Raw genomic sequence first — 21,448 nt, 5'->3', positions numbered from 1 at the left:
CTCCCCCACACATGGCCTCTCCAATATAATATTAAGATCCAGTGAGAAATCGTAATCAAGAAACACGTGATCATAATTGCCTTTAATTCAAATTTAGAACTAATCCCACGAATTCATACAAACCCACATGAATTCCACAAGAAAATATGCAAAAAAATCCCATCTTTAGTCTCCGTCAGTTCATACAAAACACACATGAACTCTCCAATTAATTGTGCTTTAAAATTCCCATCTTTTGTCTCCGTCAGTTCATCCAAATCCACATGAATTCGAGTACAAAATATGCAAAAATCTTCTGGTTTGAAGCAAATTTCAGTATAAACACATTGTTATGTTTAAGACTGAAACAAATATCTCACTGAGATTTGATATATCAGCAATTCATCCAGAATCTTATTATTTTAATTGTGTAAAGAGAACCCCACGCGCCCCTGCTCCTAGACGTAGGGAGGGCCGCCATAGCCGGCGAGTCTAAAGCTTACAGCTCACCCTCATTAATGCTGTTTTCATTTTCTCCTCCTCTTCATCTTAAAAGCTCTGCACGAGTGTGTCATTGCAGATTTAGAGTTGAGAAACCAAGAAATTCAATTGTTTCTCAAGTTTAATTGTGTGAATTCAATGATATGATATGATGGATTTTAATGACGTCAATTGTTTCTGAAGTTTTAATTGTGTGGTTAGTTATATGGGGGAAAGAGTAACAAAATGAGCGATGCCATTGCCTCTGCCTCTGCCTCTGCAATCCATTGAATTCAGGTACACGGAATTTCACTCACCCACATTCTTCATTTGCACATTACTCGAAGTGCCAACTTTTTTTTTCCAATTTATCCCCATGTGAAAATTCCATGGCCGCCTTGCCTTTCAAGTTAGGTACACTGAAATCTAAGGTAGAAATTGGGTCGCAGTGATTCAGATATTTTGTATATTGCAGTACAACTTTTCATTTGTCCTGATACGATGCAGATTTTGAGGAGGATAAAAATCATTTGTTCTCTTTGACTCTTAGTTTCTTGTAATTCCTAAGCAATCAAATAGGAATGCTTGGCGTTCTCTTAAATTTGTCTCTGCCATAAGAGGAAGACTGCTTTAAGTGCTTTTCATTTTGATTTCACCTAAATTGTCTCTGTGAAGAAAGGAAAGTTCTTGTTGTGATTAACAATGGTGGATTGATTTGTGCTATTGTTCACCTGTTTGTTCGGCCTTGTATTTGTATGTGCTTTGTACCACAGGTCAACACCCTTTTATTGCTTTTTTTTCAAAAACAATGGTGGATTCATTGTTACTCATCAATTTTTCTTTCAGGTTGCATTGTAACTTGAAGCAACCCACTGCAGATCAGGAAACAAACTTCTAGTTGGGATTTTCCTGTTTTGTTTAGTGCTGAATCACATTATAATGAGTCCAGAGAACTGGCAAATGAGGCCTGTCTCAGCATTGCATACAGCACAGATGATATCAGAGTATTCTGGTATGGCTCTCAACAATCTGGTGATGCAATCAGATTCAGCTTTTAGTGGGAATTCCATGGCTGCAGGAATCAGATCAGAGATCAATGGTGCATCTGGCATGCAACATCATCTAGCTAATCCATACCTACAATTTCATGAGAACAATTACAGTTCCAATCAAGTTTTCCATGTCGACTCCTCGGAGCAATCCCACGGATCAGTAGATTGCTTTGCGAATTCTCAAATTTATCCCTTCGATGGCCCGCTGTTCCAGAGCTTGATCTGCAGCAATGGCGAAGCTTTAGAGCTAAGTTGTCCTTCAAACTCGGCCGGACTAGTAAATGTGAAAGATGCAGCAGGAGTAGAAGCACAGTTGAAGACAAGTGTGAATAATCATGTGCCAAGAAATTTGTACAACTATTGTGATGATTTTGCATGTGAGAACATGTTGGATCAAGATGCTGCCATGGCAATCGGATTCAATTCTCAGAATGTACTTGCTTGGCAATCCCAGTCTTCCATTACAGATGAGAAAAGCTGTGATCAAATTCATTACACTAACAGCTCTGCTCCAAACCAGAAAATGCAATTGCCCCTCAAGCGTTCTTGCACGGTAAGTCCTCTTCCCTTACTATATTCATCATATGCAATAGAGATTATATCTTATTGAGACATCCAATGGGTAATGCTGTGCCATAGTCTCGGATTCGAATCTCCCTCTGGGTTTTACCTGGCAGGATTGGAGTGTGGGCCAAGAGTCTTTACCTCCAGTGGATTAGTCTTGCCTCAGCTCGTTTTTCCTTGAACCCCAACTTGGCATCTATAAGCCCAAGGTAAGGCGAGGGGAGAAGCTGGGCTGAGTCGCAGGGATACCGCTGGGTTATTAAAGAGAAATACTGTGCCACATAGTCTGATTGTTTTATGCTTGTAGTTCATAACAAAATAGAATTTTATTTTCAAAAATTGAGCTTTTATGAACTGATGTGCAGATAAATATAGAAGATGACATGCAACCCTGCACTAAAAAAATGATTTCATGGTCTTCTCCAAGCAGCTCATGTAATTCAATGCAATCTAAATCTCCTAAACTAAAGTCAGCTCGACCCAGGCAGGGCAGTGCAATGGACCCTCAAAGTGTGGCTGCTAGAGTAAGCACCTCAGCTTAAACACTTCAATCTAACAATAGAATGAATGTTTTTAATAAAAACCAGAAAAATGTCTTGAAATTCTTTAAATCTCAGTGTTTTGATATGAATCTCAATTCGTAATTTATGTTCATATGTTAGATCATAATTCTGCAACACTATTTTAGATCGTATGATAAATCTTATATGGATGATAAATTATGAGTGTGGTATGAAATGTCAAATTAATTATATCAGATTTCTAGAATCCAAAAGTTCAAATTTAACAGTTTTTTATTTTTCCCAAATCTTAATCTAACGTCATTTCACTATGGAAGCCTAAAACATCTAAACAACACTAGAGTTGTATGATGTTCCCAAGTTTTGATTTACAATTATCAGGAAGTTTGTGTCACGAAGATCTTGACTTATATTCATCTTATGGCTTTGATATCAGCTTAGAAGAGAGCGTATCAGTGAAAGGCTCAAGATTTTGCAAGATCTTGTACCAAATGGATCTAAGGTATTTTATCAGAACTCTATAGATGAAAATGTTTTCATGCTTTCACAATTATTAACGATGAAAACCAGCCATAAATTTCCAGTCCATTTTGATAATTCGATCTCACTGCGTCCAAACCTTGATGTTTTTATTATGCATATATTTTGTGTCCAGATATCTTGTTCAATCTTGTTAAGAATCCTATAAAAATTGTTGTTTTGCAGTTTGATTTGGTTACCATGTTGGAGAAAGCCATAAATTACGTGAAATTTTTGCAGCTTCAAGTCAAGGTACGTTGATGCCAACTATTTTCAAAAGAAAAATCTTTTAACAGATCATTATCGAGGATTTCAAGTCTCTCCAATTCACAGTATTGATAAAGAAACTATTGGATATTTTGTTAAGAAGATTATAAGGCCACATCACTGTTGATTCATTCAGTGTTTAATTAGAGTGACAGTTAATGTACAGATTATCATGGAGATGATAATGAAGCAAGGAGGGAAAAATAAATTCATCACTTAATTTCAACCTTCTAGGAGTTTTTGTTTGTTTGTTTTGCTTTGCTAACGTTGGCACAACACATCGTCTGGAAGGAGATTCGACTACATAACTTCATATTTTATCGCAGAAAACTCTAGCAAATAGAACTAGGCACCCAAGCCAATTACCTTCTATTATTGTTTTGAATGAATAAATGAAAGATTTTAATGATATCTATGAGACTAAACAATCTATTAGACTAAAATAAAACATCCTTGATTTATCTTGTGCTCTTTTTTATGTACAATCTCCTACTATCAATTTTGACAAGGACGTTGGTGATTGTTCTTTTCTTCCTCAAATAACTGATTCATATTATCAATCTTCCAGCCATTTTGTACTCAGAATGGATATCCTCATAAGAGATACATTCTATAATGAAATGACATTCCATATTTACCATTTCCTCTATCTCCCAATTCCAAATGTTAATTTCTATTGATGCTTTCTATTTCATAAGCAATGCTCTTCTCTCACAACAATTACTTTGTTTCCAAGATCATGTCATGAGATTCAAAGACATATAAGATAAATTCAAATACTGATCCATTTTTCCCTGATTTGCAGGTTCTTACAACAGATGAATACTGGCCAAAGAAAGACAGCAGTTCAGCTGCCATAGTTAAAATGCAAGATGTGATTCAAGAAATTGCATCAACAAGGTCATTAGCAGAGATGGAAGAGATGAAGAAAACCAAAAACATGGAGATCATTTAACTTTAACAGATCATGTGTTCAGCATAACAACACTGATGATTACTGAATTTATCTAAACATTTCTAAAGGTGGTCATCCTATATAAACAAATCCCATCAAAGAATATGTCAAATTCACCACACCCAAAACTCAAAATGGGCCTCAGCTGCGTGTAAAAGCAATTGTGATACAATTTGACGTGATTTTCTGGCCAGATTTTGTATCAAAAATTTTGAATAATTTCTGTGGGTCTCCAGAAGATCCTTAATAAGAAACTGTTTGAATAGTCCGAGTTGTTTGTTAATTTAGATAAATTAACCAACAACTCAAAGACTATTTACAATTAAAACTAGATAGAGAGAAAAAAAACCACAATTTTGTGTCAGAATAATCTGACATAGTTGGAGTGAAAATAAGATATAAATTGTAACTACTGACACGACCTTATGTATTGTTTTGGGGGAGCAAATTAAGACAATAATATGAATATTATTAATATATGATGATTTGGGTCTTTTTACAGCGTAAATGCAGCCATTTATTACTACTCCACATGCAATTGCATGTGGATGTGCAAATGCAAATGTAATAATACTTTTGCAAAGTCTAAATCTTCGCCGGATTGTATGACTTTGGACTTTGGCAAATCAATTTGAATAATTTTTTCCTCAGAAGAAAACGAATGAATTTCTTGTATGGTCTGTTTTGTCTCTCACATCATATAGATATTGACTCGGTTGTTAAAAGAATTGAAATCCTATTTTAAATTAGCGCTGCCACTCATGGCCAACCTCCCTGGGTGGAATTACAGTATGATTCGTCAATGGAGTCATCAATGAATTTGAAACAAATTGTCCATACTTAATTTTGATTAAGGAACATGAAAGACCATTTTGTAATAGATTGAATTTTTTTAAATGTCTTTTCCTTTTATCAGACTTTTTAGATTTTAATTATATTTTAGTCTTTTTAGTTAAGGAAAATAATAATTTCTAGCTGAGTAACCCATTGCACTCAGCAAGTGTTGATTTCTATTCGGTTTATTTGGAACCATTCAACATCTTTAGTAGATCAAAAGATTATTATGATTTAAAATTTTGAATAGATAAATAAACATGAAAACTGATACAATAAAATATGAAGGTGACAGATATGTCTTTTATATAATTTTAAATAAAATTTAACAAGCTAATTAACAATACATTATAAATTCCTGGAAAGACTGATATTCTTTCAAAATTTTGAGAAGGAACATTTTTGGGAGGACTAGAAATTGGATGGGTTAAGATCTATTTCTATGAAGCCTCTAAAGTTGACTATGGTTTAAATGGTACAAATTATGCATTGAGAGACCACAATTGAGTGGCAATTGATTATAGATTAGTATGTCTTGGAATAAGACCAAATAATGATGCAAAGTCTAGGGTACCTCTTATTGAATTAAAGTGCAAACTAGATCTAAGACACTTCAGGTGCATTTGGAAGGCAAATCATTGATAAAAACAATGTGATTGAGTAGAAATTGACTCTAAATTAGAAATTGTGGAAATGAATTAAACCAATATGAGAATTGTTAAGAAAATTTTAAGATATCACACATGTATCAAGAAGGTAAGTGGGTGAGGGATGAGTTAGTCAAATAGGCCACACAACAGTTGTGAGGAATTGAGCTAGCACTTAAGTGGTGGCGGGGTGGTAGTAAAAAAGGTATGTCACCTTTGGTAATTTATGAAACTAGGTTGATGTGATGGGAATACTCAAAGATCATTTGATGTCCTATGAAAATGTTGGAGGTATGTACAACATAGGTTGCAAAACTTGTACTGAAACATCGAGAAAATGACACTAGGCACTAAATTGTGCTCAATAATCTCATTTGGGAAATAAAAAGGCGGGAGATTTCAATTGGGTAACATGATGGCCTAGCAAGTGGGGTGAAGGTGCAGAATTAATGATAACATTTGAGATTTATGTAATTGAGACAATGCTCATTCATCATTCATGAATATGAGGGTGGCCATACAATATTAATTAGAAAGTGAAAAATCTAGACCAAAACATATGATGGGGCCTTAAACACTTGCCAATATAATGATTTGTTTCATTATGCTTGACTATTGAGGAAAGAGTTACGAAGGAGAGATGGATAGACTCGTGCTTTTGGCGAGCAAGACGAGACAATTTTCTTACGAAATATTTTAGAGAAGAGATTGTAATGTATTTTACAAAATGAGCCATGGCTTGATAACCCACGTAGTGAAGTCAATCTTAAGGGATGAATTCTTAGAGGCTAGTCATTACCATAGGGTAAATAATTATATCTCCACCATGCATTTGGCCTCTTTATTAGATGTTGAGGAAACAAAGGATATGAACAAATACCTCGGCAAAATTGGAAATGTGAGCAACCCAACCTCTAAGAGGGCCTGAGAGCCTTCACTCAGCAATGCTTTATCCTTGTTGGTTTCATTAGACCAAGGGATTATTTTGATTTGAAAATTTGAATAGATAAATAAATATAAAATCTGATACAATGAAGTATGAAGGTGATAAATATGTCTTGTATATAATTTTAAATTAAATTTAACAAGTTGATTAAAGTCCTCCAAAGGTTGGTGTGGCCTAATTCACTTCTAAAGAAAAGGGTGGCAATGCAATATAACATGCTATATTTATGAAAAAGGTCTTTAATTTGGTGTTAGATTATGGGGTGGGTTAGCTCCATAAATACATAAAGGATGAAGGCCTAGAGAGGATGTGCATGACCATGTGAATAAAGACATGATGGATATGGAGTGGAAAGAGCACACAACATGTACACCGATGTGTCCAATCAAAGAAAGGTGGGGTTTTGTTGTGGCAAAGTGGTCTAGCAAGAGGCTTAGAGGTGAAGTTTCTATTTTATGTTTGTTTGATAAGTGAATAGTGCTTTTTTTAATATGAAATCAGGTTACAATATTGAGTACAAGGTATGATTGATATATTATTTCAAAGTGTAATATATATATATATATATATATATATATTTTTTTACTTTTCTTTTGTCTCAGTTTTTGTTTTGAAGTCCTTTTGGGGGTTTACATGACCTTAGAAAATATGGAGTTTTTGATAGTGTGTCTTGGTTAGATGACTACCTAGGCCAACTAGGAAGGAGAGATGTTGAAATGACACACAATATTTTTATTAATATGTAATTAAGTATGAGTTGGGTCTCCCGATGGAACCTAAGAATATTTCATTGATGTTGGACATTTAATAAGAGATTATATATGTCATTTTTTAATGTTGACTTTTGACTTTTGGAGTAAAATTTTAATCATGAAGAGGAATGGTCAATTTTTCTCACTATATCAATAGAAAAAAACATCGATTGATGTCCTACAAGACAAAGGTCTCGATATAATTTCATTATGGTTATTTAAAGAAAATGTACCCTTGAAAGGGAAGATGATCTAAAGGATTTTCTAATTATTAAATGTATTGGGCAAGGATTAATTTTTTAAATCTCTAACTTGAGCCTTTTATGATGGTTGGATTCACAATCATTAATGTTGAAGGATGTTCCGTGGTTTGCTCATTAGTTTCAAGTGTGTTGGATTTTATTTCATTTTGTTGAACACACAAGTAATTGCAAGAACTTGTTTCCAAGGCTATGTGGCCTTCAATAGATTTGTTGATTTTTATTGTTATGATAATTATCTATTGATCATTGGGTGGCGAGTTTAGGGTATATTTTAGTTCTATCTTTTCTAGTTAGTTGTGATTTTATAGCATCTTGACACCTTCTTTAATGTGGCAAGAACTAAAATTTAAGCTTAGAAGAATTTTTCCTTTTCCAATATTCTCATCTCATTAATCTAACATCTCAAATTAGTGATACTGGTCTAAATTGAGATTATGTTCTTATATCCTTGAAATTTTCATTAAAATATTAAAATTTTGGTAAAGAATGTAGACGTGTGTAGGTGTATTGAAGATTTTTTTTTTTTGTGTTTGAAGATGTAGGACAAGAGGGTTTCTCTTAAATTAATCAGATTTTCACAATCCATTGTAAGTACAAATCAATTTTTTGGAGTTTTATTGTGTGCATATTTTTTATCATCAACATTTTGGATCATACACAGTAACCCATCATCAAGATGAGGAGAAGTGCAAATAAGTTCTCTTTCTTGGAAATGAAAATGTTTCCTTTGGTGTCTTCTAATCCTATGGATGTGAATATGAAAACAATTCTAGAGGGTTTTAATCCTCTTTGTATATGTTGGTATTGCAATTAAAATATTTTAGGATCTCCACTTTGTCATTAAACACCTAATTCTTTAAGGTCATGGATGGGTGCAAGAGGTTACAAGACATTTATTATTTCCATATTTAATGATTTCTATGGTTAACTCCTTATGTTAAGCATTTTGGTATTATTGAAGGTGGTGGCATCATATTTGTCTTTGGTTGATGGTGTTACAAATAAGGCTGGTGAGTGATAGTATTGACCCTTACATAAACAAGGCATGAAAGTAAATATAGGTAATTTTAAAAACTTAGACAAAACAGAAAATCTTGACTAGAAAAATATAATGCAAAGCACAAAGGCTAAGAGTCTTTCAAGGGAAAGGCCAAACTCACACTGCAAGAGATAATGGGTAAGAGTTTGAAGAATAGTTCTTCCTACACTGTTGGACAATAGTCTGTGTGAACTTTTTTTCATTTATCATAGTATGGCTTAACTTATTCAATTTTTTATTTTTTAATTATATTTTGGCTAGATGTTTCTGTCCATGGTTTTCCTATCACTTTTCTAGGTTTCTGCTATATTTTTATTCATTTATTACAATGACAACCACCCTTGTTTCTACAATTCTTCTATGCTAGTGGTAGGGGAGAGATAATAGACTCAAGTGTTGCATTATGAGGGTCTTCCCTTATGTCGATGATGTTGCTTCTCCATCAGATACATGGTTTCTTATTGTGCTCTTCTACATTGTAAGGTTGCTACTTCTTTGTGGAAGGATGATAGGGAAGATCATTTGACATATTGTGCTTCTAACTCTAATTCTTCCTGTTGCAACTGTAGATGTTACCCTGGCTTAGGAGCATCCCTCTTCATCCTTTTGGGGTTCACTCTATGCTTGGTTTGCACCATGCTTAAGCTAACACTATGCATCTTCTTCATCACTTTAGTTGTTGTGCTAATAGTTTCCCTAGTGTAGTTTCTTTTATTGGGGAACCTAAGGATAACATTTCCTATAAAGTGGTTTGACTACGTAAGAAGGATTGTTCTTCAAATTCTCACATATCTTCTTTAGTAGTGTGAGTTTGGCCTTTCATTTAGTGAGCTTTACCTTTGGGCTTTATATTTATTTTTCTACTATGCACTTGTTGTTTTGACTATGTGTTGTGGATGGCTTGGTTTTTTTCCTTCGAGACTTTTTCTTAATGGTCAAACCCCTTGTTTAGGTTGCATATTTTTTCAAAAACAACTACCCTTGGCTACTACTATTTTTTTAGTTTAATTTCCACTATGTACCAACTTTAAAATTGATACAATGTAAACCTTTTAGCTTAGAAGAATCAAATTCATGACTTTTTTAACCACCATCATGGCTACAACTCTATTGCACCCCTTATCCTTATAATTGGAGGTGGTGAACTCTCAATATTAGGGTACTCCCTAAACCTAGACCCAAGCCTCAAAGGCTCATTCAAGATGACAATACTTATGCATCCCTTTTTAGGTAATATATTGTCCCAATTTAAGCCTCCCAATACAAGGGTATGTGATATTGTATCACCTCTTTAGAAGACCCCATGACTTGTGCATTTAAATGTGTAGTTATAATAGAATGATATTGCATTCTACTTTAGTGTTGGTTCCATACTAATAATTAGTGTAGAAAACCCTATGCAACAAAATATGAATCAAAATTTAAATTTTATAATGTCACACAATAATTGGCTCGAGCATGAAAGTCAATTATATATATCGTGACTAATTCATATACACGTCTCAAGTACAATAACAACTAGTTCAATCATACATCATCTATATCTAATGCTAGTGGTCCCCACACACATCAAATGTTAACATAGATATCAACACAATGGGAATGAGTACAACCTAGTTTATGAATCATCACACTATTTAATTAATTAATAGAGATTCTCAGAAGTAGATCTAATAAGGAAAAGGCATGACAATGCATCCTACACTACATAGTGTATATCACACTTTTTTCAACCCATGGCTATTCATGAGAATAATCAATCATCTCATACTACTCATTATCCTTGTTGGTAATGGTATAGGTATAACAATGTTCATAATATTGAAGGGCAATAATTAGATTCACACATCTGATTAGTTATATAGATGCGTAAATGTAGATCTAATCAAGGAAAGGATTGCTAATGCCATTATATACTACATAGTGTGTCCCATACTTTTCTCAATACACAACCATTTACAATAATAATCAAGGATTCTATACTACAAATTAATCTCACTATCAATAATAAAAGTATAACAATATTCATAATCATTGGTGCAAACTAATAAGATTTACACAAATCAATAACCATATAGATCATCAAGTCATTATAATAATTACATAATAAATATTTTGTATAGTTATGCCATAGACCTAAGGTTAGAGCACCACATAGGAAGCACATGCAATTATTTTGATATGCCATTTTCAATATTGAACTCTTAAGTGATTATGGTAGGGGGAAAAATGATAAAAAAACATTTTGGAAGCATTTTATGAATTAAAGAAACTTTATAAAAATATCAGATTAGTTTTCCATTCTTACTCAAACATCGACACATGCATTTTGTTGGCATCATATTTTAATCACCTTGTATATGTTCTAGCTTAAGCATGATATTAAACATATTTATGAAATTTACTTAGGATGATAAAAATGTCTAATTATTATTGGTTAAATATATTATAATAATAATAAATGCTCACTTTGACAAAAGGTACAAATGCTACCACTATCTCACTAACCATTGATAGGTGGTATTTGGGTCTTACCTCTATTGAGTCAATGCACCTCTATCTTAGATTAACTCAACTCACCTTGTGATTTGAATTTTTGAGAGTTATACCTCTTTGCATATAGTTCCTTCAACTTATGCATTCAAATGGCTTATATATTTGAATGTTACTTTTTATAACTTTTCTTCACATTTATTTTATAGTTTTTTTGGTGTTATGTCTATAATTTCAATATTCTGTTGAGAAATGTGTCTCAACCTTGCAAGCTTTTTTCTAGAAAATTCTAATTATTTATTGGTGGTAGTCTTCTACTTGTTTATGCCTTGGAAAAGAGTGTATAAAATGCCAAAAGGTGCCCCATCCATAGTAGAATATAGCAGGGCCATTTTTAGAACATAGATAACTTATTTTATGTCTTTTATGGGGGTCTAAAATAAGGAACAAAATTATAGACAAGATTACTATGTTAACTTGGTTGTTTTTCCAATCTCAGAATTACAAATTTGAAAATGGGCAACATGTGGCATGGTAGTTTTGCCCATGGTTTTATAAAACCACAAGTGGTTTCCAGGTTGTAAAATCACTATATAAGGAGGGCTTGGGGAGGAATTTGGATAATTGAGTTTTGTTTGCAAGGTTGGGTGCTAGGAGGTGTATCTCCTGATTCGGAGTTGTGGTGATGCTCTTGTAAGAACTTGTATTGCAAGTGTATTGTAATCTTCTTGATTTGATAGTACATTATGCGAGTTTTGGAGGGTGGGATTTTTCTCGTAGAAGGATTTCCTCATGATACTCATTGAATTATGTATTTATTGTGTTGTTTCATTTATGCAATTTTATTTGTCCATTGAATTCTCAATAATATTTAGTTAAAATTTTCATAATCATCCTCTCAAGATTAGCATAGGAAGCATTTCCACACACCTTTGCTTCCTTACAAGTGTTATTAGAGTCTAGCCAGTTTTGGTTTTATTTATTGGGTACAGGTTTTTTTGAGATAATCAAGGTTTGAGTGGGAGCTTGTACAGAGTATTTTATTTATGTATTTCAGGATTGAAAAGATGGAAAGCATGTCAAAGAGGATTTTTGTAGAGAAGTTTTTTGGCACAAACTTTGAGATGTGGAAGCTAAAGATGGAAGATCTATTGATTGATCAGGATCTATGGGATGTGATTGGTGAGAATAAGTTAAGACCTGTAGATCCAACTTTAGCTACACAGTATGATGTGACAGATAGAGAAGATAAAGGTCTCATCAAATTGTGTCTTGCAAACTCAATTCTGATAAATGTCCATGAAGAATCTACTACGAAGAAGCTAAGTGAGATCTATCAAGAGAAATAACTTGTGAATAATATTTTCTTGGGGAAGAAATTATATTGCTTGATAATGGAAGAAGGTGGACAAATTTCAAAGCATCTCAAAAGCTTGAATATGTTGGTGACTCAGTTGACCTTAGTAGAGGTGCCAATCGATGAAGAAGATAGGTGCCAAATATTGGTGTATTTGTTGCCAAACTCATGGGACAACATTGCCATGGTCATAGGGAGCAATTCAGTTGCCTTGAAGATGGAGGATGTTGTTAGTTCTCTACTTTCTGAGGAGATGAGCATGAAGGTATTTGAATGCCAAAGAGGCTTTGAGTGTTCAAGAAAGACCAAAAGAAAAGGGAAAGAATGAAAAACAACATGGTCATTCTAAGTTCAAGAATAAGGAGAGATCAAAATCCCCTCATAAGTCCAAGGTAATCTATTGGAACTACAGAAAACCTAATCACTTTTGAAAGGATTGCAAAGGAAAATAAGAAGAAGAAGAAGAAGCAAGATTATGATTCTAAGTTCGAGAAGGAAGATGTAGATGCATTTATCGTAGCCTTGGACACTCATGCAGGTGACAATACATGGTTGATAGACTCATGTGCATCTTTCAAAATGACTCCTAGTAGAAAATGGTTTTGTAAGTATGAAAATTTTGACGACGATAAGTTGTATTTGGATAATAACTTAGTTATTGATATTGTTGGTCGTTGAAGTATTCGTGTGAAATTTTTTGATGGTAGAATTAGAAGATTTGATGGTGTTTACATATTCTAGGACTAACAAGAAATTGGTTAGTTGTTAGCAAACTAATAGATGTGGGTGTTCATGTATAGTTTTCTAAAGCAGGTGTGAAAATGGTAAGAGGTGTTATGGTGATAGAAAGATGAAGTAGATTGGGTATAGTGTACCATCTTGATGCATGCACATTTGAGTGCAATAACACTTTTGATAATATTGTGACAAGGACTACTTCATTGGAAAAGGAGAGGGTTTCTCCTTCAACAGATGGTTGTGATTTTTGGGTACCCAAGGGTGCTCTATTTATCAAATCAAAGTTACCTACAGAGAAGATCATGTTATGGCACCAAAGACTCAACCACATAGGTGAGAAAGGTCTACGAACCTTGAAAAATAAAAACTCTGTTGATGGGTTGAATGACTGAAATCTTGAGTTTGATTTTTGTGAGCATTGTATCTATGGTAAATAAAATTGCATTCAATTTTATTCGAGTTCTCATAAGTCCTCATGTATTTTGGATCTAGTCCATTTGAATGTATTTGGTCCAGTTGATGTTCCTTCTATTTGTAGATCAATTTATTATGTTTCTTTCATTAATGATTTCAATAGAAGAAAATGGGTTTATTTTCTTAGGAGTAAAGCTGAAGTTTTTAGTCGTTTCAAAGAATTCAAAGCAATGGTTGAGTTGCAGACTGGAAAGAAGATAAAATGTTTGAGAACTGATAATGGTGGTGAATTTTTCTCTAATGATTTTGATACAATTTGTAAAGATTATGGTATTAAAAGATATAAGACAACTCTGTATTCTCCACAACAGAATGGAGTTACAAAAAGAATGAACATGACCTTGATGGAGAAGGCTAGGAGTATGATGAGTGGAGCTGGATTAGAAGAAAATTTCTGGGCTAAATTTATAGCCATAGTCTATTGCCTAATAAATAGGTCTCCTACATCAACTCTTATTAAGAGATACCAATGGAAGTATGGTCAGAGCACAAGTCTTAACTGAGACATTTGAGAGTGTTCGGTTGTGAGGCATATGCTCGTGTGCCAAAGGAGTGTAGTGCCTGCCCCTAAGTCGCATTTCTGTCATCCTTGCCAAACTCTTTTAGGCCAATTTATGTTTGATGATTAGTATTATTATTTTAGAGATCATCAGATGTTGTTGTACACTCAGTTTATTATATGATGAGATTACTTGGTACTCTATATTTCATGCATGTATGATGATTATTCAATATTTTCAGTTATCGATGATGATTAGTTAGATGGTTTATTATCACACGTGCTTTCTTATGGATACTTACCCCATACTGCATGTGTATCGTGTACGTGTTTGTTTTTATTTATGTATGGTGTTTCTGATGTGGTTAAGGAAGGGAGTTGTAGTCACCTGCTAGTCGGGATCTACACGATGCACCACTTCCTGCCATTGTCTGTTTAGCTTAGAATATTGTGTCTGTACATGCGTGAATTTTATGCAGGTTGCAGGTACCGGGTATCGACTTCCCTGAATTGCCAGGATGAGCGTACCCTATCGCATTATCTCAATGGTAAGAGAGGGGAGATAAACTCTTAAGTCCAAATCCTAAACCCTTTAACTAATTGTCCTAATTGATAATTAGGACAAGTATCTGAGTTAAGTACCCTCCGAATGCATCAAATGATGTTATTTCGTGATTATAACCCTTTTTGTTTGATTTAGTATGGTTCTTCTATGATGGGTTTTTATATGTTGCTTTATGAGTCCTTGATGTATTTTCTATTAATTAAGTTTAATTAAAAGGATTAATTAATGATTTAATTTAATAGAAAATTATTATGATATTTTAATATTTAATTATATTTAATTAATTGAGAAATTAATTAAATAAAAAGAATTAGATTTGGAGATAAAAGTTTAAGGATAATTTAGAACATTATAATATTTATTTAATTTAATAATAATATATTTAGAGTTCATTTTTAAATAAATGCTAAATATTATTATTAATTGAATTAATAAATATTTTATTAATTAAGTTTCTAAAATGAATTAAGAGGTGGAAAAGATATTAAATTATTAAAAAGATTCTACATTGCATGATGCATGCATAAGTTTAAAATAAAAAAAAATTATTAAAAAGATTAATTAATGATTTAATTTAATAGAGAATTATTTTGATATCTTTAATATTTAATTACTTGAGAAATTAATTAAATAAAAGAACTAAATTTGGAGATTAAAGTTCAAAGATAAATTTAGAACAGGATAATATTTATTTAATTTAATAATAATATATTTAGAGTTCATTTTTAAATAAATGCTAAATATTATTGTTAATTAAATTAATTAAATATGTTATCAATTAAGTTCTAAAATAAATTAAAAGTTGAAAGATATTAAATTATTAAGAATTCTAGATCGCATGATCTAAGCATGAGTTTAAATATGAAAATTAAATTAAAAGATTAAATAATAGAAATTAATAATGTTATTTTAATTTCATGAAGTGCACATGAGATTAAAGTAATAAATTAATCTAAAATAGAAGTCAAGTAGAATATTAAATAAAGTTATTTAATAAATCAACTTAATGTGCATGAAAGATGAATGCAAAATAAAATAAAAGATAAGAAAGGTTAATTGGAGTTAACTCAGTTGTGCAAAGAGTCTTCTCGGGTGAACGCACAATTAAGTGCCCCAGTTTGAGGAGAAAATTTGCTTATCACAAACGTTGGGGGTTCATTCTTAAAAAGAGGAATGGGAGACAACATTTTGGAGAGACGAATTTGGACGCGGATTTTGGAGGCGAATCTTCTCACAATTCTTGGTGTTTGTGTGTTAGCATCAGATTCAGGTAGGCTCTTGTGTTTTGATCATTGCTTGAATTATGCAATTTGATATTTCTGTCTACTTCGTGATTGTAAGAACTTGTCTTCTCAAATTTCATTGTATGAATGTGTCAATTCTTCATTCTGGACCTTTTTGCTATTCGATTTCATCTGTAAATCTAGATTGGAGAACCATTTTAGAAAACCTCGTTCGTAGGTAAAAAGGGAATTTGGGATCAAATTGGGATCTATGTTTAATTAATAGACTTAAAGAATTTAAATTTGGCAGGAGTTTGAATCTTTGGAAATGAAAATTGTAGTTGAAAATTTGAATGGTTAATATTATTTTCTCTATCAGATTATATTTGTGAATGTTTATAAAAAAAAAATTAAAAATTTAGAATTAATTAATTATAAAATATATGTAATAATAAAACATATATTATTGAACTTAAATGAGAAGGGTTGTCTTTTAATAAACATTAATTATTTTATATATATTGGTAAATAAATCTAATTTAAAATAAACTTAATTTATACATTTATTAAAAAAAAAAAAAACAAGTTAGAGTTTTTAATAAAAATAAAAAAATAAATTTAAAAAAAAATTAATTAAATATTTTGGGTGGGGCGGGGCCACCACTTCCCACGCCCCACACGCTCCCCCACGACTGCCGCAGCAGGTGGTACTGCTGCCTGCGGCAGCAGTAACACCTGCGGCCGCAGGTGGACGGCAGGCCGGCGGGCCTTTAAAAATGCCATTGTTTTATTAAAAAAAATATATTACGATTTAAAATTTTATAAATCGTTTTAAAAAAAAAAACGTTTTAAATAGAATTACTTTATTTAATATTGTTATTAGATAATTTAAAATTATTAAATTTTAAATTATATTGAAATTTTATTATTATTTATTAATAATTTTATAAATAAATAAATTATTAATAAATATAATATGATTCTTTATGTATCATTAATTAATCTTAGTTATAGTTTGACTTAATTAAGATTAATTAAATCGAATATTTGTGTAAGCAAGTTTAATATTATAACATCGATTTTAATGGAAGCTCAGATTATTATAATCAACAAAGATTATTAATAATTTAATTATTACCTTAGATTGTTTTAGGACTTTGACTTAAAATCAATTAAGGGTAATTAGGTGTTTCATTTGGAGTTAGGAACGGGTTAATTTGTAAAGGTGAACTATGGGTTCTATCTGTTTAAAACATACGTTCAACTGGAAATGGAAACCTCACATTTACTCAATAGTATATTATCAATCAAATTGAACTATAAAACTTTTTATTTGAAAATAAACACTGAAAACTGAAACCTTATTGTTTAACTCAACTGTATATTTCAAATCAAAACCAATTGTGAGACTGATGTTTTCTATATATTGTTTATGTTTGAGTGTTATGGGGTTGGTTTAGCGTTGACCAGTTTAGGTTGTTACCAGAGGCTCGGGGTGGTGAATGTGATGTCATGATGATTTGGTCTTGATCTTTCTTAACCCGACCATGGTAATGTGATGAAGTGCTCTATGACATGATTGTATTTACTGTTTGTTATTGTTTTCTAGTTTCCTTGTGTGAAGCTGAGAGGTATGTATTTAAGATACCTAACTTAACCATTTTCGAGTCTCGATCAGTTATATTTGATAACCATTTTTGAGTCTCGATCAGTTATACTTGGATTGCTTTTCGGTTGCTTGAGAGGACTGAAGTGGTGGTTATGTTCTTGATGATGTCATGTTTTGACTTGACCATTTTAGAGTCTTCGATCAGTATTGAAATTTACTATTGGGATACTTTCTGGTTGCTCATTGGAGAACCATTGGATTTTGTGATTTATCATTGATGCCTTCAGTTGCTGATAGAGAACTGTCGTGATCATATGATTATTATTGGATGCTTATCTGTTGCTCATGAAGAACTGATGTAATTTTGTGGCTTATCTTTTATGATGTTTTCAGTCGCTTGTATAGGACTGAGGCGATTTTATTTTGATTCTTTGATTTTTGATTTCATGAGCCTAGGGTAGGTTATCTATGTGTAGAGTCGGGAAGTGGCTTGCAATGGGGATCGGGGCCCTAAGAGGCTGCCTGGAGTAACCCATTGTAAGTTGTTGTAATAAGTGAAAACATTTACACTAAAGAAGGGAAAATGAACCTAATAAGATAATTGTATGTTCTCTCCCATGCCTTAAGTGCTAGTACAGACTAGGATGGGGTAGAGAGAACGCTTGGTTACGACCTTGCACTCCATAGTATGCCTCGTCAGTACGAGAGGATACTAGTGGCCGCAGGGATCAGTAGGGACCTGGGATTCCTAAGGGATTGCTCGGGTAACTTCTACGTGACTTTTGTGATGACACTTTCCCGCTTGCATATTAGGTTTCCTACTTGTCTTGTGGTACCTCTGGGATTTAGATGTCGATCTTTTTAGGAAACCTTGAGTTAGCATACTTTTAGGGTTTCCCAGACTTAGAGAGTACTTGTGTTTTGTGTTTTGATACCTTGTTTGGGACTTGAGACTATCTCCTCAGCGCGGTGGGAGTGGACCATTTAGGTTCCACGCGGTCGGGTGGTAGTGCTTTTACTCTTACCATTGAGATCCATTCCGTGGTCACCGTGGCTGGAGATTTCGTGATTGGCATTTACCTTCACTATGTTCTTGGATTATTATGTTAGACGGTTAGATTTTATGATAGATGTTTTATCATTATGGATGTATGGATGTATCATGTATGGTGAATAGTTTCATATATTTTTACTGTACCTTGTATCATGGATTTGAGGATGTTGTATCTTGATCTTTACATATGTATATTCTTTTAAACCTTTCATACCCTGTGACATGTACAGTGGATGATGGAGCATTCCGAATTAATTTGCCAAGGAGCATTCGGAACAAATGTATATTATGGACATTGGAGTTTCTGCTTATTCTTTCTTATGTATGTATTAGTTGTTAGACTTAGAATTTAATTAAATTTAAATGTGACTCAATGTCTTGGGATCTTTAAGAAATGTAACTTGCAATGTATGTTTGTCGATGATTACATGTTATTGCTTCCGCTACTATGTGTATGTTATACTTTCTTACTTTAAAAAAAAAAATGTTTACCAAACTTAGTGAAACTTTAGGTTAATTCTTTTGGATCCCTTGGCGGGGCGTTACATCTGGTATCAGAGCCCGAATTTCTACATTGGGAGCTCTGGGTATATTGGAACGCCACTAGTGTTAACTAAGTTGAACAAAAATGCAAACCTTAAACTGGAACTTGAAACTAGTTGAACTAAAACATTATGTAAACTATTAGTTACCTATTTTTCATACTTCAACACTTAGGCTTCAAAATTGAAATCATACTTAAACTGAAATTATAGGTAAACTGAAAATTGAAAATATCTTGTTTGCAAAACATGTGTCTTTTATCTATGTGTTTCAGTAGTATGTTTCATGGTTATTTTAGCATCTTGTGTCTTGGATATTATTGTAGGATGGTATCTGGGACGAGATCTTCCGTTAGAGGCCGTAGTCTTGGCCATGGCAGAGGTCGTGGACAAGGCAGAGGTGTTAGTGTTCATGAGTCTATCCACGAGAGCCCCATTCAAGAAGAGAATAGGGAAGATCATGTCAGTGAGCATCAGGAAGAGAACCATAGAGAGGAGCATGTTGACTCGGAGGAGGTTGACATGAGGCAAATGATGCGAACCATCATTGATCGCCTACCTCCTGTTCTTGAGCAGGATAGAGCACATCGGGCAAGACATGAGCATAGACATAGGTCTAGGAGCCCTCTGAGGGATCGACATAGATCCATTGTATCTTCACAGATGAAGGACCTTCAGAGGTCCAAGGTCAAGCCCTTTAATGGGCAGGGTTCTGGATATGTAGCTGAGCAGTGGCTTATTGCCCTTGACAGGATTTTTGCTATGCAGGACTTTGACAGTAATGTCAAAGCGAGGTTTGCTATCACCAACCTAGAGTTCTTTGGGGCCACCTGGTGGACTATCGAGGAAAAGAAGCTGGGCTTAACCATGAACAATGTCACATGGGAGTTATTCTTAGAGAGCTTCCGTGAGCGATTCCTACCAGAGGAATGGAAGCAGCATAGAACAGATGAGTTCCATAACCTAAGACAGTACACTATGACTGTTATAGAGTATGAGCGCAAGTTCTTTGAGCTCATGCCCTTTTCAGGATTCAGTGATAACCCAGCGCAGTTGGCACAACATTTCATTAGAGGTTTGAACAACCGTTTAATTGGGGGTGTTAAGGCGTTTGAACCTAAAACCCTCAAGGATGCGGTACATCGAGCCGTCCTTGTAGAGCAGAGTGTGAACTTAGGACATGGGGGTTTTGTAGGAGCACCTTCAGCATCAGGATCGAAGGGTGGTCAGGGAACAGGTGGCAATAGAAAACCTCCTTCTGGGGGTTATCAGCGGCAGGAAGGTACTTATCCTCCAGCACAGAGTGGTGGCGGTGGTTCCAATACTAGGAACTATCACAACGCTCAGCGCAACAAGCACATCCAGTATGACCAACCACCTCAGAGTGTTCAGTCTTATCCTAGTGGGGGTAGTTTCCACCAGTCTAGTGCACCTAGACCTCAGAGGAGCTTCAATGGAGAGTGTTTCTCATGTGGACAACGCAGACACAAGTCGTCTCGTTGCCCTCAAGGGAAACCACAGTTCTCAGGCCAGAGACCCGCAGCTTCAGAACCTACAGTTGGTGGCATGGATAGAGCCCAGAGAGTGTACTCAGTGGAGTCTTATCCTCCTACGGGGGGAAAGGGTCCAATGGGACCCGCACAGTGCGTCCTTAGCTTTTCTATTCTTGTAGGCTTCCAGGAGTAAGCCTAAGTCTAGGGGGGGTGGATGTAGTGCCTGCCCCTAAGTCGCATTTCTGTCATCCTTGCCAAACTCTTTTAGGCCAATTTATGTTTGATGATTATTATTATTATTTTAGAGATTATCAGATGTTGTTGTACACTCAGTTTATTATATGATGAGATTACTTGGTACTCTATATTTCATGCATGTATGATGATTATTCAATATTTTCAGTTATCGATGATGATTAGTTAGATGGTTTATTATCACACGTGCTTTCTTATGGATACTTACCCCATACTGCATGTGTATGGTGTGCGTGTTTGTTTTTATTTATGTATGGTTTTTCTGATGTCGTTAAGGAAGGGAGTCGTAGTCACCTGCTAGTCGGGATCTACACGATGCACCACTTCC

At 33.9% G+C, this 21,448-nt stretch overlaps 1 protein-coding gene across 1 annotated transcript; it reads left to right on the top strand.

The window, feature by feature from the left end:
• Positions 1-1,398: 1,398 nt before the first annotated feature.
• Positions 1,399-4,337, top strand: LOC149575801 (uncharacterized). The gene is made up of 5 exons (XM_089816072.1): positions 1,399-2,064; positions 2,441-2,599; positions 3,033-3,098; positions 3,302-3,367; positions 4,188-4,337. Exons 1-5 carry the CDS (start codon positions 1,399-1,401, stop codon positions 4,335-4,337), a joined length of 1,107 nt encoding a protein of 368 aa, XP_089672198.1.
• The last annotated feature ends 17,111 nt before the right edge of the window (positions 4,338-21,448 follow it).

The sequence above is a fragment of the Cupressus sempervirens genome, chromosome 2 (assembly GCF_028749045.1).
Source record: "Cupressus sempervirens isolate cs-2001-9-10 chromosome 2, ASM2874904v1, whole genome shotgun sequence".
NCBI classification, from domain to species: domain Eukaryota; kingdom Viridiplantae; phylum Streptophyta; class Pinopsida; order Cupressales; family Cupressaceae; genus Cupressus; species Cupressus sempervirens.
This window is presented reverse-complemented; position numbering and strand designations above follow the sequence as displayed.